The sequence below is a fragment of the Bufo bufo genome, chromosome 5 (genome assembly GCF_905171765.1).
Source record: "Bufo bufo chromosome 5, aBufBuf1.1, whole genome shotgun sequence".
Classification (NCBI taxonomy): Eukaryota; Metazoa; Chordata; class Amphibia; order Anura; family Bufonidae; genus Bufo; species Bufo bufo.
The window spans coordinates 525,278,864-525,304,024 of NC_053393.1; the positions used below are offsets into that span (position 1 = coordinate 525,278,864).

Genomic DNA, 25,161 nt, shown 5'->3' on the forward strand with positions numbered 1-25,161 from the left:
GTGTGTATATATATATATATCTACAGTATACTGTCCTCTGTAGTATGTATGTGTGTGTGTATATATATATATATATATCTACAGTATACTGTCCTCTGTAGTATGTATGTGTGTGTGTATATATATATATATATATATATATATATATCTACAGTATACTGTCCTCTCTAGTGTGTGTATATATATATATATATATATACTGTCCTCTGTAGTATATATACATTATACTGTCCTTTTTAGTGTATATATACAGTATACTGTCCTCCGTAATATATATATATATATATATATATATATATATATATATATATATAAAATATATATGCACATACACAGTATACTGCCCTCTGTAGTATATATACACAAACCGGATTCCCAAAAAGTTGGGACACTAAACAAATTGTGAATAAAAACTGAATGCAATGATGTGGAGATGGCAAATGTCAATATTTTATTTGTAATAGAACGTAGATGACAGATCAAACGTTTAATCCGAGTAAATGTATCATTTTAAAGGAAAAATACGTTGATTCAAAATTTCACGGTGTCAACAAATCCCCAAAAAGTTGGGACAAGTAGCAATAAGAGGCTGGAAAAAGTAAATTTGAGCATAACGAAGAGCTGGAAGACCAATTAACACTAATTAGGTCAATTGGCAACATGATTGGGTATAAAAAGAGCTTCTCAGAGTGGCAGTGTCTCTCAGAAGCCAAGATGGGTAGAGGATCACCAATTCCCACAATGTTGCGCAGAAAGATAGTGGAGCAATGTCAGAAAGGTGTTACCCAGCGAAAAATGGCAAAGACTTTGCATCTATCATCATCAACTGTGCATAACATCATCCGAAGATTCAGAGAATCTGGAACAATCTCTGTGCGTAAGGGTCAAGGCCGTAAAACCATACTGGATGCCCGTGATCTCCGGGCCCTTAAACGACACTGCACCACAAACAGGAATGCTACTGTAAAGGAAATCACAGAATGGGCTCAGGAATACTTCCAGAAACCATTGTCAGTGAACACAATCCACCGTGCCATCCGCCGTTGCCAGCTGAAACTCTACAGTGCAAAGAAGAAGCCATTTCGAAGCAAGATCCACAAGCTCAGGCGTTTTCACTGGGCCAGGGATCATTTAAAATGGAGCGTGGCAAAATGGAAGACTGTTCTGTGGTCAGACGAGTCACGATTCGAAGTTCTTTTTGGAAATCTGGGACGCCATGTCATCCGGACCAAAGAGGACAAGGACAACCCAAGTTGTTATCAACGCTCAGTTCAGAAGCCTGCATCTCTGATGGTATGGGGCTGCATGAGTGCGTGTGGCATGGGCAGCTTGCATGTCTGGAAAGGCACCATCAATGCAGAAAAATATATTCAGGTTCTAGAACAACATATGCTCCCATCCAGACGTCATCTCTTTCAGGGAAGACCCTGCATTTTTCAACAAGATAATGCCAGACCACATTCTGCATCAATCACAACATCATGGCTGCGTAGGAGAAGGATCCGGGTACTGAAATGGCCAGTCTGCAGTCCAGATCTTTCACCTATAGAGAACATTTGGCGCATCATAAAGAGGAAGGTGCAACAAAGAAGGCCCAAGACGATTGAGCAGTTAGAGGCCTGTATTAGACAAGAATGGGAGAGCATTCCTATTTCTAAACTTGAGAAACTGGTCTCCTCGGTCCTCAGACGTCTGTTGAGTGTTGTAAGAAGAAGGGGAGATGACACACAGTGGTGAAAATGGCCTTGTCCCAAATTTTTGAGGATTTGTTGACACCATGAAATTCTGATTCAACATATTTTTCCCTTAAAATTGTACATTTTCTCAGTTTAAACTTTTGTTCCGTGATTTATGTTCTATTCTGAATAAAATATTAGAAGTTGGCATCTCCACATCATTGCATTCAGTTTTTATTCACGATTTGTATAGTGTCCCAACTTTTTTGGAATCCGGTTTGTATTAGAGATGAGCGAATTTCATATTTTGAAATTCGTTCACTCTTTGGTGGTAAAAGGTGAATTGCGTTATGGATTCCGGACCATAACGCAATTCTATAATGGAATGCCTTTAGAGTCATTTCGTTATTCATTCCGTCATAATAGAAGTCTATAGGCTGCAAAACGGATTACTCTCCTGCATAACGGAAATGGGATAGATCTGTTGTGCAGGCCATAGGCTTCTATTATGACGGAATGAATAATGGAATGCCTCTAAAGGCATTCCGTCATAGAATTGCGTTATGGTCCGTGGTAATGGAATCCATAATGCAATTCTGCTTTTACCACCAAACGAAGCATGAACGAATTTCAAAATATGAAATTCGTTCATCTCTAATTACAATGACAGATATCACCTATGTTTAAATAAGGATCCACCATTCACAAAGGTGATTGTCAAGGTTATCTACTCCCTCCTGAGCTCTGCACAGGTCACAGAGCATGCCTAGAAACGTCTCCCATAGAAGTCAATAAAGTCCTCTCCTGTCCATTGTGTCTATGGCCCATGTGAGTGCTGTAAAGCATATCTCTAAGGCAAGATGGCCGCCCCATAATCATGTTTAGGAAATAGAATTTAAAATATATATATATAATACTGTCCTCTGTAGTGTATATATACAGCATGCTGTATATATATATATATATATATATATATATATACAGCATACTGTCCTCTGTAGTATATATACAGCATACTGTCCTTTGGAGTATATATACACAGTATACAGTCCTCTGTAGTATATATATATATATATATATATATATATATATACAGTATACTGCCCTCTGTAGTGTGTGTGTATATATATATATATATACACATATATACACACACAGTATACTGCCCTTTGTAGTATATATATATATTTATATATATATATATATATATATATATATATATATATATATATATATATATATACACACACACACACACAGTATACTGTCCTCTGTAGTATAAATACACAGTATACAGGGTGGGCCATTTATATGGATACACCTTAATAAAATGGGAATGGTTGGTGATATTAACTTTCTGTTTGTGGCACATTAGTATATGTGAGGGGGGAAACTTTTCAAGATGGGTGGTGACCATGGCGGCCATTTTGAAGTCGGCCATTTTTAATCCAACTTTTGTTTTTTCAATAGGAAGAGGGTCATGTGACACATCAAACTTATTGGTGTTTCACAAGAAAAACAATGGTGTGCTTGGTTTTAACGTAACTTTATTCTTTAATGAGTTATTTACAAGTTTCTGACCACTTATAAAATGTGTTCAATGTGCTGCCCATTGTGTTGGATTGTCAATGCAACCCTCTTCTCCCACTCTTCACACACTGATAGCAACACCGCAGGAGAAATGCTAGCACAGGCTTCCAGTATCCGTAGTTTCAGGTGCTGCACATCTCGTATCTTCACAGCATAGACAATTGCCTTCAGATGACCCCAAAGATAAAAGTCTAAGGGGGTCAGATCGGGAGACCTTGGGGGCCATTCAACTGGCCCACGATGACCAATCCACTTTCCAGGAAACTGTTCATCTAGGAATGCTCGGACCTGACACCCATAATGTGGTGGTGCACCATCTTGCTGGAAAAACTCAGGGAACGTGCCAGCTTCAGTGCATAAAGAGGGAAACACATCATCATGTAGCAATTTCGCATATCCAGTGGCCTTGAGGTTTCCATTGATGAAGAATGGCCCAACTATCTTTGTACCCCATATACCACACCATACCATCAATTTTTTTGTTCCAACAGTCTTGGAGGGATCTATCCAATGTGGGTTAGTGTCAGACCAGTGGTTTTGTTTGTTAACTTCACCATTCACATAAAAGTTTGCCTCATCACTGAACAAAATCTTCTGTGTAAACTGAGGGTCCTGTTCCAATTTTTGTTTTGCCCATTCTGCAGATTCAGTGCGCCGATCTGGGTCACCCTCGTTGAGATGCTGAAGTAGCTGGAGTTTGTAAGGGTGCCATTTGTGAGTAGCTAATATCCGCCGAAGGGATGTTCGACTAATGCCCCTCTCCAGTGACATGCGGCGAGTGCTGCGCTGTGGGCTCTTGCTGAATGAAGCTAGGACAGCCACTGGTGTTTCTTCATTAGAGACAGATTTCATGCGTCCACATTTTGGCAAATCCAACACTGAACCAGTTTTACGAAACTTAGCAAGCAGTTTGCTAACTGTATCATGGGAGATGGGTGGTCTCGTAGGGTGTCTTGCATTGAAATCTGTTGCAATGATCCGGTTACTGCGTTCACCAGACATCAACACAATTTCTATCCGCTCCTCACGTGTTAACCTCGGCGGCATGTTAATGGCTGTAAACAAAGAGAAACTTGTAAATAACTCGTGAAAGAATAAAGTTACGTTAAAACCAAGCACACCATTGTTTTTCTTGTGAAATTCCCAATAAGTTTCATGTGTCACATGACCCTCTTCCTATTGAAAAAACAAAAGTTGGATTCAAAATGGCCAACTTCAAAATGGCCGCCATGGTCACCACCCATCTTGAAAAGTTTCCCCCCTCACATATACTAATGTGACACAAACAGGAAGTTAATATCACCAACCATTCCCATTTTATTAAGGTGTATCCATATAAATGGCCCACCCTGTACTGTCCTCTGTAGTATAAATACACAGTATACTGTCCTCTGTAGTATATCCAATATATATATATATATATATATATATATATATATTATACTGTCCTCTGTAGTATATATACAGCATACTGTCCTCTGTAGTATATACACAGTGTACTGTCTTCTGTAGTCTATATATACAGTATACTGTCCTCTGTAGTATATATATATACACAGTGAGCTGCCCTCTGTAGTCTATATATACAGTATACTGTCCTCTGTAGTATATATATACACAGTGTACTGTCCGCTGTAGTATATATATTTACAGTATGCTGTCCTTTGTAATATATATATATTAATATATACATACATTATACTGTCCTCTGTAGTATATATATACATATATTATAGTGTCCTCTATAGTGCATATATGCAGTATACTGTACTCTGTAGTATATATACAGTACACTGTCTAGTATATATACAGTATACTGTCCTCTGTAGTATGTATACAGTACACTTTCTATTGTATGTATACAGTATTCTGTCCTCTGTAGTATATATACAGTATGCTGTCATCTGTAGTATATATACAGTATGCTGTCCTCCGTAGTATATATATGCAGTACGCTGTCCTCTGTAGTATATATACAGTATACTGTCCTCTGTAGTATATATACAGTATACTGTCCTCTGTAGTATATATACAGTATACTGTCATCTGTAGTATATATACAGTATATTGTCCTCTGTAGTATATATACAGTATTCTGTCCTCTGTAGTATATATAAGGTATACTGTCCTCTGTAGTATATATACAGTATACTGTCCTCTTTCATGGTAATTACTTTACACAGTTTAGCTTCATCTGCAAAAATGTATATTTTACTGTGCTAGCCTTCTACAAGATCATTAATAAATATATTGAAGAGATTAGGGCCCAATACTGACCCCCGTGGAACACCACTAGTGACAGTGACCCCTCCAATACTGACCCCTGTGGTACCCTACTACTGATTATGACACCTCCATTACTGACCCCTGTGGAACCCAACTAGTGATGGTGACCCCTCCAATACTGAACCCCCTCAATACTGACACCTGTGGTACCCCACAAGTAATTGCGACCCCTGCAATACTGACACCTGTGGTACCCCACTAGTAACAGTGACCCCTTCAATACAGGCTCTTATGGTACCGCATTTGTGATGATGACACCTCCTGTACTGATCCCTGTGGTATTCTACAAGTAATGGTGACCCCCTCCAGTACTTACCCATGTTGTACCCCCACTAGTAATGTTGAACCCCCCAATACTGACCAGTGTGGTAACCCACTAGTAACCGTGACCACTTTATTACTGACCCTGTGGTACTCCACTAGTAATGGTGACCCCCGTTAATACTGGCCCTTGTGGTACCCCAATAATCATGGTGACACGTCCAATACTGACCTTTGTGGTACCCTACTAGTTATGGTAACACCTCCAATACTAACCCCTGTTGTACACGACAGGTAACTTTGACTTCTCCAGCACTGCCTCCTGCCTACTAGTAAAAGTGTCTCAATCTCGAGCTGTTACATTAATAACTAGTTACTTAGAATTTTACATTTTCCCTCAGTCCAAGCATCTCAGTTTGTATACTAACCTTTTATGCAGCATAGTTTCAAATGATCTGAAAAAAAAGTCAAGATGTGACATCTAAAAACTTACCCCAGTCATCTCTAGAACAGAACTTTCACTATAGAATGCTTAAAGGAAAGTGGTGGTGAGCGGATTTTTTAACTATTGAATTGTACTTATTTTGGGCTAAAAATATTTTATAAAAGTTTTTCAACAGTTCATTTTCACTGCATCTGCGGGATGTTCCTTCTGCTGTGATGGCTCCATATGTTGCCCCTATCTCTAGTTCCCTGATGGCTGATAAACACTTGGGAAAGAGAATACACTGTGTAAACTGGTATTTTCCTGCTCTTGCCTCCATTTGGCAAAGGGAATACACAGTACAAACTAGTATTTTCCTCCTCATTACTCCACTTGGGAATAGAAATACACAGTATAAACTGGTATTTTCCTGCTCATGACTCCACTTGGGAACTATTGAATTGTACCTATTTTGGGCTAAAAATGTTTTTTCCAGTTGGTCTTTATTAAAATTTTTCAACAGCTTGTCTTCTACAGCTTTCATTTTCACTGCACGTGTAAACTGTTCCTTCTCCTTCTCAGTGAATCTGTCAGAGAGCTGCTGTGATGGCTCCATCTGTAGCCCTTATCTCTAGTTTCCCGATGGCTCATAAACACTCCTTTAAGCTAAAATGTAATCAGTTTAATAAGAATATGGCTTAAATGCGCTGTTTTTAAGAAAATGAAGATGGGGCTACAGATCGAGCCATCAGAACAGCTCCCTGATGGATTCAGTGAGAAGAAGGAACAGCCAGCAGATGCTGTGAAACTGAAAGGTATAGAGGAAAAACTGTTGAAAATTTGAAAACCCTCTAAAGGTAACAATGGCTTGTCAATTAAATAATGCTCTATCTATTAACCCCTTTCTGCCCTGCAACATAATAGTACATTGCAGGCAAAAATATCCTATTGAAAGACGAGCTGATGAGCTTATTATTCTATGTCATACTGGGCTAGATGGTATCATGGCTCATATGGACCACACAGAAAGTACTGCTAAAAGGTCTCAACATTGGGTGTTAAACTGTCCTAGCAATGGAAAAAAAAGTTTTCTAGTAAAAGGACGAATACATATAAGTCAGTGGAGTCTGTTGGGTGCCACCGGTGTCTGTCGTATGGCTGCATCGCTTGAATTCACCTTTTCTGCTTCTATGATAGAGTGGTCCAGTGTAAAAATATTACTTTTTTAATTTACATTTTTTCATTGAATAATTTAGTGAATGGAAAACACAATTGGCTCATACATTAGTGGAATGGTTCAAAATCTGCATTAGAAATTCCCAATGATTTTTTTTAAAGAAAATAGGAACATTTGTAAATTGGATAGCAAATTTCTGAATGTCTGTTTAAATTCTTTTTTTATTCAAATTTTTAAGGTTCAAAGAAGTAATTCCGTTTTACAAAAAAAAAAAATGATAATGAAAATCCATATCATAAACAAAAATAAGATTGGTCTACATAGCATTAAATATCATGACTTGGGACCCTTGGATCAAACTTTTAGAAAAAGATGCCATAACTGAACATCTTTAATTTCTCAGCTTCATCATTCTGACCCTGTACTCATAAGGTTAGATTACATTTCTGAATGTCTGATGACCGAATTGTTCTTGAACTCTGAGTGAGAAGATGTCAGATCTGATCCAGGCTCTATGATAGTATTGTTAACATTTAGCCTTTTCAGCTGCTGAGGAAATCACAACTGGAGAGTTTTTGATTGACAGCCGCTCCCATGAGAAACTTATGTTTCATGTTTTGTTTTTAAACAAAGATCTCCAGGGTAAAGATGTTCTGTTTCCATAGCGACGCCTTCTCAGCACTCTTGTAATCCATAGGTTTCCAGGGCCCCAGCAGAGTTGGATATACATCTAAACTCTAGTAGAGGATCTTATGTGCTGTAGGGCTGAATGACAGAACAAACCCATTAATTGCAAAGTAGTCCAAGCTTGACCTTTAAGATTGTCCACTGGGCTACAAGTGTTGTGTCAAACCAATTTATTTGAGCACGATTTCAGATCTAGAGAAGAAATGTCTGCTTATATCTCAGCGACTTTCACCTTAATACACTGTATCAAATGGTATTCTCCTGCTCGTGACTCTACTTTGGAAAGGGAAGACACCATACAAACTGGTATTTTCCTGCTCTGCTCATGACTCCAATTGGGAAAGGGAATACACCATATAAACTGATATTCTCCTGCTCATGACTCCACTTGGGAAAGGGAATACACCATATAAACTGGTATTTTAAAGCTCATGACTCCACTTGGGAAAGGGAATACATTGTATCAAATGTATTCTCCTGCTCATGCGTCTACTTGGGAAAGGGAATACACCATATAAACTGGCATTGTCCTGCTCATGACTCCACTTGGGAAAGGGAATACATTGTATAAACTGGTATTCTCCTGCTCATGACTCCACTTTGGAAAGGCAATACACCATATAAACTAGTATTTTCCTGCTCATGACTCCACTTTGGAAAGGGAAGACACCATACAAACTGGTATTTTCCTGCTCATGAATCGCTTGAGAAAGGGAATACACTGTATAAACTGGTATTCTCCTGCTTATGACTCCACTTGGGAAAGGGAATACACCGTATACACTGGTATTTTCATGCTCATGACTCCACTTGGGAAAGGGAATACATCATATCAAATAGTAGTCTCCTGTTCACGACTCCACTTTGGAAAGGGAATACACCGTATAAACTGGTATTTTCCTGTTCAGGTCGTCGCTTGGGAAAGGGAAATTTTGACTAGACCTTTAAGTTTCGATCATCAATTGAAAAAAATATATAATGGCCTTTTAATACATCTCAGGATATTTTTGTTAAAGGAGTTGTCCCAGCATAACAACTTATCACTGATATGCAGAATAGATGACAGGTGTCTGATCGGTGGGGGTCCAACCCTAGTATCTCCACCAGTCAATAGAAGGGGGTCCCAGGCCCCCCATTTGTATGGAGAAGGAGTTAATCATGCACATTGCCACTCTATAGGTCTGCCGAAGAGTACCGGATTATGGTGCTAAGCTATCTCTGGCAGTCACCTAGAGTTCTAATGATTGGTGAAGAACCCAGCAGTCGGGCCCACACCAATCAGACCCTTATCACTTACTCTCAGGTGACCATAATTGATTTGTTTTCTAGCAAATATAGCTTCTAAGAAACCAACAGGTTAGCCCAATAACCCTGCTTGCTGGCCAAGAGCTCCATGACTTGATGTAATGCTATAGAGATATTTGTGCCCAAACAGAAAACTTGCCCCAAACTGGGACCCAAGCCAAGACCATGAAAAATGGTCGGGACCCCATTCTAGTGATTAGTGAGGACCCCATAGACAGAAGCTTTTGGCATATCTGAAGATGAGCACGAGCTCTTGTCTTTGTGTTTCACAAGTACAGGGAGTGCAGAATTATTAGGCAAGTTGTATTTTTGAGGATTAATTTTATTATTGAACAACAACCATGTTCTCAATGAACCCAAAAAACTCATTAATATCAAAGCTGAATATTTTTGGAAGTAGTTTTTAGTTTGTTTTTAGTTTTAGCTATTTTAGGGGGATATCTGTGTGTGCAGGTGACTATTACTGTACATAATTATTAGGCAACTTAACAAAAAACAAATATATACCCATTTCAATTATTTATTTTTACCAGTGAAACCAATATAACATCTCAACATTCACAAATATACATTTCTGACATTCAAAAACAAAACAAAAACAAATCAGTGACCAATATAGCCACCTTTCTTTGCAAGGACACTCAAAAGCCTGCCATCCATGGATTCTGTCAGTGTTTTGATCTGTTCACCATCAACATTGCGTGCAGCAGCAACCACAGCCTCCCAGACACTGTTCAGAGAGGTGTACTGTTTTCCCTCCTTGTAAATCTCACATTTGATGATGGACCACAGGTTCTCAATGGGGTTCAGATCAGGTGAACAAGGAGGCCATGTCATTAGATTTTCTTCTTTTATACCCTTTCTTGCCAGCCACGCTGTGGAGTACTTGGACGCGTGTGATGGAGCATTGTCCTGCATGAAAATCATGTTTTTCTTGAAGGATGCAGACTTCTTCCTGTACCACTGCTTGAAGAAGGTGTCTTCCAGAAACTGGCAGTAGGACTGGGAGTTGAGCTTGACTCCATCCTCAACCCGAAAAGGCCCCACAAGCTCATCTTTGATGATACCAGCCCAAACCAGTACTCCACCTCCACCTTGCTGGCGTCTGAGTCGGACTGGAGCTCTCTGCCCTTTACCAATCCAGCCACGGGCCCATCCATCTGGCCCATCAAGACTCACTCTCATTTCATCAGTCCATAAAACCTTAGAAAAATCAGTCTTGAGATATTTCTTGGCCCAGTCTTGACGTTTCAGCTTGTGTGTCTTGTTCAGTGGTGGTCGTCTTTCAGCCTTTCTTACCTTGGCCATGTCTCTGAGTATTGCACACCTTGTGCTTTTGGGCACTCCAGTGATGTTGCAGCTCTGAAATATGGCCAAACTGGTGGCAAGTGGCATCTTGGCAGCTGCACGCTTGACTTTTCTCAGTTCATGGGCAGTTATTTTGCGCCTTGGTTTTTCCACACGCTTCTTGCGACCCTGTTGACTATTTTGAATGAAACGCTTGATTGTTCGATGATCACGCTTCAGAAGCTTTGCAATTTTAAGAGTGCTGCATCCCTCTGCAAGATATCTCACTATTTTTGACTTTTCTGAGCCTGTCAAGTCCTTCTTTTGACCCATTTTGCCAAAGGAAAGGAAGTTGCCTAATAATTATGCACACCTGATATAGGGTGTTGATGTCATTAGACCACACCCCTTCTCATTACAGAGATGCACATCACCTAATATGCTTAATTGGTAGTAGGCTTTCGAGCCTATACAGCTTGGGGTAAGACAACATGCATAAAGAGGATGATGTGGTCAAAATACTAATTTGCCTAATAATTCTGCACGCAGTGTATAGCTCAAAAGAAACCAGCAGGCCAACCCCATTATTCCTCATTTTGGCAGAGAGCTCCATGGCTATGGACAACAATGGAGGTATTTTTGCCCAAACTGAACTTGGGACCGAAGCCAAGACCATAAAAAATGCATATTGGAAGCATTCCATGGAGGTGGGTCATCTCAATGCTGTGGATCCAGCTCCAACCTCTATCCAAAGTAGTGATGCCAGATTTCAAGATGCATTGAGGGAGATATTGGTGGCAGTCCTCCATACTGTTTCATATGTGAAATTTTGTAAGTGGGTATTGTTTACAAGAAGAGAATATCCAGCATAGTGCAATGAGGGTAATTTTTTGGGTGATAGATCAATGAATGAGCCCAGATTAGGGACCCATTCTAATTCAGAGCTGTGGTGTCCATAGAAGATTGGATGCTCCATAACAATGATGAAAATCTGGCCCCTTTCAGCAACTGCTTGACACCACAGCATTCCTAACCTCTCCCTCACCTCTCTGATCCCCCGCTGTTCCCGTTCCGGAGCTTGCCAGGTCCACTGCCAGTTTCTGTACTTCCTGCTAGTCTCTGGTGGTCATGGGTCACTGAGTGGTCACATTTCTATGTGGAAGGGGGCAAGGATGTACAGAGACCAGCGGGGGAACTGGGAAGCTCCAGAAGACCAGGAGCAGTGGTAAATCGTTAAGATGCTTTTTAAGCATTCTGGTCCATTTTCTAAAAATGTTTACTGCCCGGATACAAAAAAATGTACCCCGAAATGTATTCATACTCACAATAGCATGCCCAGAAGGAAGGGTTAACCATCCCAGTGTAAGGTCTGAACACTAACATAACCTGATATGAGAGTTATTATTTTTTCATATTTCATATTTTTCGGCAGTGTAATATTGCCAATCAATGGCTGACATCTCTGGTAATTATATTTGTCTTCCCAAGAGATGGACTTAAATTATTAGGATGTTTATCAGTGCGGGTAGAACAAAACATATGAAGAATGCAAGTCAGGTTTTAATTAATGTCACTTTCAGAGAGAAGACGAAGCGCGATTCTGTGTACGGGAGACACCGCCTGCTAAATAAGAGCAACGCTTTATTGGGAATTTGAGGCTGAATTCCAATACTTTTATCAGGATAAATTTGCTGTATAAATATTTACCAAACATCAGGAGACTGAAATTATAAGAAAGTACAACTTCTTAAAGTGAACTCGCCCCCCAAAAAGTCTCCGAAGTAAGAGGGGGTCTTCTACAACTATGGGCTCATGCACACGACAGTATTTTGCGTTCAGTATACTGGCCGTTTTTGTAGTTCAGTATGCGGTACATATACTGAACAATTCATTTCAATGGTTCAGCAAAAAATACTGAAGTGTCTCCGTGTGCATTCCGTTTCAGTATTTCCGTATTTCCGTACCGTGAAAAGATAGAACATGTCCTATTCTTTTCCGCAAATCACGGTGCTTGGCTCCATTCAAGTCAATGGGTCCGCAAAAAAACGGAACACATACGGAAATGCATCCGTATGTCTTCCGTTTCCGTTCCGTTTTTTGCTGAACCATCTATTGAAAATGTTATGCCCAGCCCAATTTTATCTATGTAATTACTGTATACTGTATATGCCATATGGAAAAACGGAACGGAAAAACGGAACCAAAAACGGAAACAAAAAAACGGAACAACGGATCCGTGAAAAACGGACCGCAAAACACTGAAAAAGCCATACGGTCGTGTGCATGAGGCCTATAGCTCACAGAAAAGTGACCTACTTTTCATGGAGTGTCATTTTGACTCCTCTTTGACAAGATATTCACACTGTACACTATATGCTGTATATAGTTAAAGGCTATGTACACCTTTGGGGAGATTATTATTATTTTTTATTATTATTGCATTGTACTCATTTTGAGCTAAAAAAATTTTTTTCAATTGGTCTTTATTAAAAATTTTGAACGCCTTTCTCTGTGCAGCCTTGAGTTTATCTAGTCGCAGGCTCTGAATTTTCACTCTGTTCTGTCAGGCAGCTCAGCTGACGGCTCCTTATCTCTGATCTCTTACCTTATAAACTCATTATAGCTCAGTTCTTATCTTACTGATAAGAATGTGGTTTAACCCCTTAGGGACCGATGACGTATCGGTAAGGCATGGTTCCCGAGTCCTTAAGGACCTATGACGTACCAGTACGTCATGTGTTGTTCCGATCACCGCCCCCGTGTCCGCGATCGCCGCAAACCACAGGTCAATTCAGACCTGCGGTTTGCGGCTTTTACCTGGTGCGGCGGCGGTGCCATCGGGTCCCCATGCGGCTGTAGGGGGGACCCGATGGCATGGAAGGAGGCGCGATGCCTAAGGAAGGCATCGCGCTGCCTTCCCGTGAAGAGCATGTGAGATCCCGCCCCCTGGATCTCACAGGCCGGAAGCTGTATGAGTAATACACACTGTATTACTCATACAGCCAATGCATTCCAATACAGAAGTATTGGAATGCATTGTAAAGGATTAGACCCCCAAAAGTTCAAGTCCCAAAGTGGGACAAAAAATAAAGTGAAAAAAAAAAGTTGAAAAAATAAAGTTTTCCCCCCAAAAAATGTAAAGTTTCAAGTAAAAATAAACAAAAACGTCATTTTCCCCAAATAAAGTAAAAAAAAATTGGTAAAAAATAGGGGGGGGGGGGGAAAAAGTATACATATTAGGTATCGCCGCGTCTGTATTGACCGGCTCTATAAACCTATCACATGACCTAACCCCTCAGATGAACACCGTAAAAAATAAAAAATAAAAACTGTGCTAAATTTTTTTGTCACCTTACATCACAAAAAGTACAACAGCAAGCGATCAAAAAGGCGTTTGCCCACCAAAATAGCACCAATCAAACAGTCACCTTATCCCGCAAAAAATGAGCCCCTACCTGAGACAATCGCCCAAAAAATAAAAAAAACTATGGCTCAGAATATGGAGACACTAAAACATAATTTTTTTTGTTTTAAAAAAGCTGTTATTGTGTAAAACTTACATAAATAAAAAAAAGTATACATATTTGGTATCACCGTGTTCGTATTGACCGGCTCTATAAAAATATCACATAAACTAACAGCTCAGATGAACACCGTGAAAAAAAAAAAAAAAAAACTGTGCTAAATAAACCATTTTTTGTCACCTTACATCACAAAAAGTGTAATAGCAAGCGATCAAAAAGTCACACGCACCCCAAAATAGTGCCAATAAAACCGTCATCTCATCCCACAAAAATCATACTCTACACAAGGTAATCGCCCAAAAACTGAAAAAACTATGGCTCTCAGAATATGGAGACACTAAAACATGACTTTTTTTTTGTTTCAAAAATGATATTATTGTGTAAAACTTACATAAATAAAAAAAAAGTATACATATTAGGTATTGCCGCGTCCGTATCAACCGGGTCTATAAAAATATCTAACATGATCTAACCTGTCAGATAAATGTAAATAACAAAAAAAAAAACGTGTTAAAACAGCTATTTCTTGTTATCTTGCCTCACAAAAAGTGTAATATAGAGCAAACAAAAATCATATGTACTCTAAACTAGTACCAACAATACTGCCACCGTATCCTGTAGTTTCTAAAATGGGGCCACTTTTTTGGAGTTTCTACTCTAGGGGTGCATCAGGGGGGCTTCAAATGGGTCATGGTGTCAAAAAACCAGTCCAGCAAAATCTGCCTTCCAAAAACCGTATGGCATTCCTTTCCTTCTGCGCCCTGCCGTGTGCCCGTACAGCTATTTACGACCACATATGGGGCGTTTCTGTAAACTACAGAATCAGGGCCATAAATATTGAGTTTTGTTTGGCTGTTAACCCTTGCTTTGTTACTGGGAAAAATGGATTAAAATGGAAAATTTGCCTAAAAAATTGAAATTCAGAAATTTCATCTCCATATGCCAATAACTCTTGTGGAACACCTAAAGGGTTAACAACATTTGTAAAATCTGTTTTGAATACCTTGAGGGGTGTAGTTTTTTAGATGGGGTCACTTTTATGGAGTTTCTACTCTAGGGGTGCATCAGGGGGGCTTCAAATGGGACATGGTGTCCAGCAAAATTTGCCTTCCAAAAACCGTATGGCATTCCTTTCCTTCTGTGCCCTGCCGTGTGCCGGTACAGCTGTTTACGACCACATACGGGGTGTTTCTGTAAACTACAGAATCAGGGCCATAAATATTGAGTTTGGTTTGGCTGTTAACCCTTGATTTGTAACTGAAAAAAAAAATATTAAAATGGAAAATCTGCCAAAAAAGTAAAATTTTGAAAATTGTATCTCTATTTTCCATTAATTCTTGTGGAACACCTAAAGGGTTAATGACGTTTGTACAATCAGTTTTGAATACCTTGAGGGGTGTAGTTTATAGAATGGGGTCATTTTTCGGTGGTTTCTATTATGTAAGCCTTGCAAAGTGACTTCAGACCTGAACTGGTCCCTAAAAACTGGGTTTTTGAAAATTTCTGAAAAATTTCAAGATTTGCTTCTAAACTTCTAAGCCTTGTAACATCCCCAAAAAATAAAATATCATTCCCAAAATGATCCAAACATGAAGTAGTCATATGGGGAATGTAAAGTAATAACTATTTTTGGAGGTATTACTATGTATTATAGAAGTAGAGAAATTGAAACTTGTAAATTTGCAATTTTTTACAAATTTTTGGTAAATTTGGTATTTTTTTATAAATAAAAATGATTTTTTTTACTTCATTTTACCAGTGTCATGAAGTACAATATGTGACGAAAAAACAATCTCAGAATGGCCTGGATAAGTCAAAGCGTTTTAAAGTTATCAGCACTTAAAGTGACACTGGTCAGATTTGCAAAAAAGGGCCAAGTCCTTAAGGTGAAATAGGGCTGAGTCCTTAAGGGGTTAAATAAGTGTTTATGACCCTTATTCAGAGAAAAGGGTTACTAGATGACTGGCATAAAGTGAAAATACCAGTCACACAGGGAGACAAATAGTTAACCTTTTGTGACAGAACAGCTCAATATTTTTTAATAATGACCAATTGAAAAAATTATTTTTAGCCCAAAATTTGTAAAATGCAATCATAAAATAATTGCCTCAAAAGGTGTACATACCCTTTAAGCACTGCATGAGGTAGTTATCTGAAGAATGTTTTGTTTTAGGTTTAGTATTATTTGCTCACTATATGGTGGTATTGTTTGGTCAATACATGGTGGCAGTGATGGCCAGTCCTTACCTGTGCCTGTGCCGGGAGCCGGTCTGAAACAAATGCAGTCACCGGGGGCAGGCAGTTCCGAGAACAGCCCGATGAAGGCCCCCGGCGACTGTTCTCGGAACTGCCTGCTCCCGGTGACCGCATTTGTTTCAGACCAGCTCCCGGCACAGGCACAGGTAAGGACTTACCTGTGCATTGCTGGACTTGTGAGTTAAGATGGCAGCCCACATGTGTTTGCGGGCGAACACAGCGAACTGGCCATCACTGTATGGTGGTATTGTTTAGTCACTATATGGTGGTATTGTTTGGTCATTATATGGCACTATTGTTTGATCACTATATGGTGGTATTGTTTGATTAATATATGATGGTATTATTTCATCACTGTGGGAAAAGAACCAAACCAAAGATATTCATAAAACTTAATCAAACTTTGTTCTTTTGGTCCTACTACTGTACCTGTGCCTTATAGCGGCTGCTATGCCATTGCTTACAGTATGTGCTTTTACTTTTTCTGTGCACTATGGCTACTATTAGTACTATTTGTGCACTACGGTGTATACTGTCTATGTATCTATGCACCTTAGGTAGCCATTTTACTGTATCTGGGCATTAGGACATATTTTAGGCCTGATATTATTGCTGTATCTATGCACTCTGTTATGGCTTGTATGATTAATGTACCGTTAGATCAGTGAATTATTATCTATATACTACAGCTGGTATTAGAAGACTGTCCGGTGTATTCAGGGAGAGTGACTTTGGCAGAATAAAACATCAGGAAATTTGCTGAGGCATACTAAGCACTCATTTTCACCTTTTTCTCATTTTTGTATTTTTTTCTTTTTCTCCTTTATGACATAGAGGGTCCATTTCTGATCCCATCTAACATGTAAGATTGTGTCCATCCACTAGAAGTGATGATTTACATTTCAGAAATAATGTTTTCCAGCTCCTCTCCTTGCCCAGTGCAGACAGTCACCTCCATCTCTGTGCCTTCCATTATCTGCTTTGTTTTCACTAAGACGCTCCATATCTGATCGGATGGAGAATCGGAGACATTACCTGAAGTCATCTCCTGAGAGCAGAGGAGAAGAAACTGTGCGCGGGTGCATTCTATCTATCTATCTATCTATCTATCTATCTATCTATCTATCTATCTATCTATCTATCTATCTATCTATCTATCTATCCTCATATGTCTATCATCTGTCTATCCATCTAATAATTATCTATCTATCTATTGATACAAGATCAATACAAAGAATAGCAGCAGCACAGTCAATGGTGGAAAAGGATGCAATCCCTCTTGGAATGCTGGGAAATTAACGGGTCTAACAGCCTCCACTGATTCTGGAGTGCTGCCTCCTCATTAGTCTTTGGATATCTATCTATCTATTATCTATCTATCTATCTATCTATCTATCTATTATCTATCTATCTATCTATCTATCTATCTATCCATTTCATAATTATCTTTCGATCTCATAATTATCTATCTATTTAAAGTAGATTCACACGTTCCATTAATGCGATATAAAAGACGCAGTACGGCTATCCTCTCCGGGTTTTCCCCTGCTCCAGGAATAGGACTAGAAACATGTAAATGGTAGCTGCAAATACAGTGAAGGAGTTTAAGCATGCATGGGATAGGCATAAGGCCATCCTTCATATAAGATAGGGCCGGGGGCTATCCATAGTATTCAGTATATTGGGCAGACTAGATGGGCCAAATGGTTCTTATCTGCCGACACATTCTATGTTTCTATGTTTCTATGTTTCTTTTACACCACATCCAACTGGACATCAGATTTTTAGAAGACTGACTTTAGCGGCGGTGTCCCTTTAATCCTGGCCTGGTATTGCGGTATTTATAGTGTCTGTGACAACATTTTTCTACCGTTAGATTTGGAGGATGTGACTGCAGAAAGTCTCTGTGGTAAATTACAATTCCATCTGGTAATGAAAGTTCTAGAACTTCATTTTTTTTTTTACTGAACTTGTTTTCGCTCTTGATTATATAAGCACTTGACGAAGATTTATTGTGGCTCTTGCTGGGTAATAGACCTCTGAGGAGGCTAAATTATGACTGGCAGTTTAATCAATGCAGCTTCACCAGTAATCAGCCGGGACAGATGGAACATTAGATATAATCACCTACTTTTCCAATTTACTTTAGTCATAGCAATTGATTAGTAAACCTTATTTTTTATCCTAACATCTATCAAAATATTTGGAGAGAAATAAATGTTTAGTTCCAAGTTTTGGGAAAAAATCTTGCAAAAAAAACAAACAAAAACAAAACATTTCAGTGTGATCATATAAGGACCTAGCTACCAACAGCTTCAGGATGATCCCATGAAACACATTGCCCAGATTTACTAATATTTCTGTGCCCAAGAAAAATGTGGTGCAAATTTGTTCGGCGCATCTAAGGTTTCTATACTTTCTTCCAACATGCTCCTCAAGAGGTCGCGGTTTAGGCTCCTTTCACACCTGCGTTCGGGTGTCCGCTCGTGCGCACCGTTTGAAGGGGCTCACAAGCGGTCCTGAACGCAGCCGCCCGGCCGCAATGCATTCTCAATGGAGGCGGATCCACTGAGAATGCATCCGCCTGCCAGCGTTCAGCCTCCGCTCCGCTCAGTGAGCGGACACCTGAACGCTGCTTGCAGCGTTCGGGTGTCCGCCTGGCCGTGCGGAGGCGAGCGGATCCGTCCAGACTTATAATGGAAGTCAATGGGGACGGATCCGCTTGAAGATGACACCATATGGCTCAATCTTCAAGCGGATCCGTTCCCCATTGACTTTCAATGTAAAGTCTGAACGGATCCGCTCAGGCTACTTTCAGACTTAGAAAATTTTCTACGTTTTAATGCAGACGGATCCGTTCTGAACGCTAGTGTGAAAGTAGCCTTAGAAGAAAAAGGGAAGGACTTCATTGCAAAGGGCCAGTCTCTAAAATCTGCCATTTCGCGCCAAAATATGCTCCACAATTCTGGCATAAAATCTGACTTAAAGTAAGCCAATCAATAGTTGGTATTGTGTCAGAAATAAGTGTATGTCGTTGCCTGGGCCCCTGTGATAAATCTGGTGCAGGTCTAGACCATTTTAGGGCAGTAGGTGTGAAAGAACTGAGTCAATCAACCAGTTTGACTTTGGGCTAGACCTAAGGGCATTATACTGGCAGTCCCCTAGTATTCACCCCTTAACCTATACAGGGATCTGGGCTTTTCTGCAGGGGAACCACCAGGCCCCAACCTCTTTAGATAATGTGATTGCCAGCTGAGTTTCTGATGTAAACCATACTTATAATCAGGAAACAGGTCAAGGTCAGGGCAAGCAGGTAGGGGGGGGTCAGAGTCGATAAACAGGCAGAGGGAGGTACACAGCCAGATAAACAGAAAAGCAAACCTTCACTAGTCACAAGTAAAATAGAAGACCTGAAGCTCAGGCACCCTCCCATAGGGCAAGGTGCCTTTAAATATTCTTTTCTGACCAAGAAAATTAGGGCATGCACACTGGACCTTTTAAAAGCCAGGAAGTGCACACGTCCTAGAGACAGACCGGGAGGCCTTCACAGAGGAGCGCATGCTGCAACCTGCAGAAGCCATGTGGAACGCTGACGACCGGACCCTCTGCTGGGTGGGCAGTGGAGGGTAAGCATATCTAGGCTGTTGGGACAGGAGAAGAGGGATGAGGGAGATGGTGCCCACCCAGAGGAGCGGGACAATGGCAGGCATAGGCCACCATTGCAACAGCCTGTCTAAGCTCACACTGTCTTTGGGATTAGTAAATCTGGGTTACATTTGCCAACAGTCCTGAATTTGTAGGTTCTGTCCCTGCAAATTCAGGCTTTCGTGGGCAAAAATGGGTGGGGAATATGTAAGCACATCCCAGTGGGAGGCACCATATGGTTTAGGGTGTTCAAGGGGTGAGCCTACTTGTTCTGGACTGCAGTGTTGGTAAGTATGTGAAACAGTCTCTTAAAAGGGCAACTTGCCTCAAAATGGGTGTTGCCAATGTTATGGGGGTGCTCCTGCAGAAATGGGCTGGGTTCCACGATTTTGGATTCAAATGTTGGTGCATATGTAAGGGCAATTGGGGTTTCTAATAAGCCATGGAGGCATTGAAAAATCATTGCTTTGATCAGTTATGGTGGAGCCAGGATAAGGGGGAGGTAGAGTGATTGACCTCTTAGGGCACCGTTGAAGGATGGTTTAACGCATTGAGGACCAAGCATATTTTGGCCTTGAGGGCACTAATGATTTTTTTTATTATACCGCTTTACATTATAGTGTTTTTTTTATTGGACAAGTTTATTTTATGTCGGTGCTTTGTTTTGGTAGTTATATAATAACTTTTAGTTTTCCGGTATATATATTTTTATTTTGCATAAATACAGAAATAGGCAATTTCGCTGCAGTTTTTTTTTTTTTTTTTTTACAACTTAAATCGATAATTATAAATGATACTATAAATTTAATGGACAGGTTTTTACAGTCGTGACAATACCAAATCAGAAATGTGTATATTATTTTATGTCTTGGGACTTATACTTTAATTTCTTTTTTATTGCTAGCATTTTCTTTTTTTATGTACTGGTATAAATCAAATCTGTATGCAGTACATTAGCCAGTCTGCTAATAGTACACAGACAGTTGTTAAAGCCTACCTCTGTATCCCCCTGTCTATGCTGAACCAAGAGGCAAGGTGTTCTTTTACTTTTAGCCATATTTAATATACCACTGCCTTATTGTATTTTATTGGTTATTTCTTAAAGAGCACCTTTTATCAGGATTAACCCTATTAAGGCTACTTTCACACTAGCGTTTGTTTTCCGGTATTGAGATCCGTCATAGGGGCTCAATACCGGAAAAAAACGCTTCAGTTTTGTCCCCGTTCATTGTCAATGGGGACAAAACTGGACTGAACAGAACGGAGTGCTCCGAAATGCATTCCGTTCCGTTTAGTTGCGTTCCCATACCGGAGAGCAAACCGCAACATGTTGTAGTTTGCTTCCCATCCTTGGATGCGGAGCAAGTCAAGTCAATGGGGAGGGATCCGTTTTCTCTGCCACAATAGAAGCCGGATCCGTCCCCCATTGACTTTCAATAGTGTTCATGACGGATCCGTCTTGGCCATGTTAAAGATAATACAACCGGATCCGTTCATAATGGATGCAGACGGTTGTATTATTAGTAACAGAAGCGTTTTTGCTGAACCCTGCCGGATCCAGCAAAAACGCTAGTGCGAAAGTAGCCTTATCCAGATGTACTGCGTAAAAAGGTCGATCCTGCTGATTAAAATGATACCTGTCTTGTGAAAATCATTTGCGGCATTTCTGAGAAAAACGACTTTTGTTCTTTATCTAAATGTGGACTTCAGTGCACTGAGGGGTGTGGTCATCACTGGAAAGCTGTGTGTCAGGCCCCTCCCCTCAGTCCTTATTTGCATAAATAATAAAAGTCTTTTTTCTTGGGAACGCCACAACTGATTTTCACAAGACGGGTATCATTTTAATAGGCAGGATCAACCCTTCAAAGCAGTTCACATTGTAAGTAACTACCGGTATGTATTAACTCTGTCAGTCCACATGTTGATGGCCCGGTGTTCTTGATAACCTGTAATTGGCAATCACCTACATCATTTTTTTATTTTTATTTTTTCAATGGCAGGGGTGTAGGATGTATATTCATAGAAATGATCCAGGGCGTTGCTGCCTTTCCAGGAATGAAAGACATACAGGACCAACTGGAGCGAATATTTCTGGTGAGTTTTTTTATTTTTATTTATCCTGTCGTGCGCTAATGTTACTTACTATTCATAATATACACGATTGACATTTTTCTAAAATGCCGAATTTTTTCATATAGCTGCATTGCATGCTGGATCCGGGAGATGTCTTCCTCTGGGTCCTCGTCACCGTCATATTAATGTGACGTGCTGTCTATACAGTCTCTGTATTCTAGTACGTTGAGAAGACTGAGAATTCATATGATTTTAATTAAGTTATTTCAGAAGGAATTTTTGGAAATATCACAACCGCCATCATATTAGAAGGTCGTCTCCGTCATTAGGAAAAACAATAGGATTTGCAGAACACATTTTGCCTTATATTTGATGTCTCTCTCATCTTGCCTGGGGATAGAGCACACATTTCATATTCTCTTTACTCCCGTGTCCATTGGCGCCCCCTGCTGAGCCATTCATTTTATATGAGCTGCCAGCAGTAGATTACAAAGCACATATGGTTTAAAGGGGTGTTCTGAGATTTTCACATTGATGGCCCATCCTCAGGATAAGTCATCAATATGTGATTGGTTGGGGTCCGACTCTCTGTTTAAAGAGGCCTTGGTGCTCCAGGAAGCACCGCAGCCACTTTCATGTTCCTCAGTCACATGACCTAGGCACAGCTCAGTCCCATTCAAGTGAAAGGGGCTGACCTGGGGGCATGTAAGCAGAAGCATGGCTAAGTCTCCTGTATATTCTCCATTTACCTGCTGTTTTGCTGGACAACTTACCACTAGCCTGTGTAGAACTGCGACTCAACACCTTCCAGCGACAACCTAACGTGCCAAAAGTCCAAAGAACATGGCGTCATGCAAGCTGCGAGAAGTGGCTGCGCGGCTAGAAAAGTTTGCCCGCTCCTCGACACTCAGCAAACACCCCAGATCTGGAGGTAGACGAGGCATCCGAACTTACAGACGCCACTGGGAATGCCGGCTCCTGCCCTATACCACTCACCAGTACACTACTGGACATGGGGGCTGCTCCTGAGATAGAACCCACCATCAAGGATGTTTTTGCAGCGGTGGCGCAATGCAATAGGCGCCTTACCTCGTTGAATACGCATTTGGGGGGGGGTATCAAGGAGGACATTATACTTATCAGACAAGACATGAGGCAGGCGAAGGAGCGGAGTGGTGAGATGGAGGGCCGACTATGTACAATGGAGGATCAGGTACCGCCTGTAAAAAGAGACCTTCAACGTGTAATACGCAATGTCTCACTGCTAATGTCTAAATCTGATGATCTTGAGAACAGACTGAGACGTAATAATGTCCGAATAAATGGTGTGCCTGAACGCGCTGAGGGAGCTAAAGCTCTTACGTTTATGGAGAAATGGTTTGCTGATAAAATTGGAAGAGAGAGACTGTCTCCCCTATTCGCTATTGAGCGGGCTCACCGTGTGCCATGTCGCCCTCCACCACCAGGGGCGCCGCCGAGGCCTCTTCTGATCAAAATTCTGCATTTTAGAGATCGGGATGCGATTTTGAGAGGCGCACGAGACTGTGCAGATCTTACTATCAATGGCAATCGTGTATCCTTGTTTCCTGATTTTTCTGCAGAGGTACATAGACGAAGAGCGCACTTCCTGAATGTAAAAAAAACGACTGAGAGCTCTACAGCTACCCTATTCAATGATCTACCCCGCCAGATTGCGTGTGGCGGCAGGAGATACGCCGCATATGTTTGATAATCCAGCAGCAGCGAATCGACTAAAAAAACACTTCCCGAACTCTGGTTCGGTTCCAAGTGATACCTTGGAACCGAACCCAAGTTCAGGAAATGTTTTTTTTACAGTATAAATCGATTTCTGAAGTTATTATGCGAAGTCTCGCGAGACTTTGCAAAGTAATAACTTTGGCTCATCTGAGCCAATACATTCTAATACTGTGCAGAGCGCTCGCTCTGTACAGTATTGAAGCGAAGTTTTATGCGAATCGACTTTGGATGTTCCATCCGAAGTCGATTCGCTAATCCCTAGTTCTGTTAGTCTGTATCTACATTTGGGGATCAGGAATTTCTTTTACCCCAGCTTCTCCACTGCAGGGAGAAATATCTGTTTTGTTAGTGGGATTTGTTTTGGTGGGATGGGTGGGTTTGGGGGGTAGCCGAGACATTATGTATATGTTTCATTGGGCTGTGCGATGGCTCCCTCTGGGTAGGCAGCACTGGGCTGGTTCTTTTCTGGAGATGGTTTGATGATGGTTAATATAATAATAGCAAAGACAGGTGCACTCTGCGGTCTTCCTAAACCCTCAAACTGATGTTCAAATTGAGAGATTAGCCAACATATCCTACTGTGGAGGACATGTCTGAGCCCGAGCACCGCGCCAAGGTTTCTCAAGTAGCTCGGGTCCTAACACTCACCTACCTGAGCCTTAAGGGCAATACCAGGGGCCAGTGGACAAATTACAGGAGCGTGAGGCCGACTCATAGACAACTCACCAGTTACCTCTAGCATGTAACCATGCTAGCAATGGGAGGAGGGAGGAGTCTGCGAGTCCCACTCAAGACTGGCTGGTATGGCCCAGGCCTCACAGGTGCACCTAAATGTAGCCTGTGGATGGAAAACAGAAGTGCTCAAACCCACATGCAGTTGTGCAGATATATACAGGGGAGCAAATCCTGCACTTGTGGCCGGTTGCTAATGGCGATCTACAGCAAAAATGCATCAGTGGACGATGCCTGCAGCGGACCACAAGTACCACAATAAACATCCTACACAAGATAGCAATTATGTGGATGTGATAACCCTGACATATCCCCATTTTCACCTAGGCAGCCCCCCTGACTTAAGCATCAGAGCAGTTTATGCTCCGATGCTCTCCTTTGCCCTGCGCTGAATCGCGCAGGGCAAAGGCATTTTGTGGACTTCTGGTGACTTACCGGGCTCTCCTTAGGGCTGTAAAATGGTTAGGGCAGCGCTAAATC

General features: G+C 40.8%; 1 protein-coding gene across 3 annotated transcripts in view; it reads left to right on the forward strand.

Annotated features, from left to right (window-relative positions):
- CDK14 (cyclin dependent kinase 14) overlaps positions 1–25,161 on the forward strand; it is a 547,646-nt gene that overhangs the window by 275,764 nt on the left and 246,721 nt on the right. For all 3 annotated transcript variants that reach the window (XM_040431136.1, XM_040431138.1, XM_040431137.1), the window contains one exon: positions 22,119–22,212. In XM_040431136.1, coding sequence (XP_040287070.1) covers positions 22,119–22,212 — 94 coding nt within the window. The remainder of the gene's footprint in view (positions 1–22,118; positions 22,213–25,161) is intronic.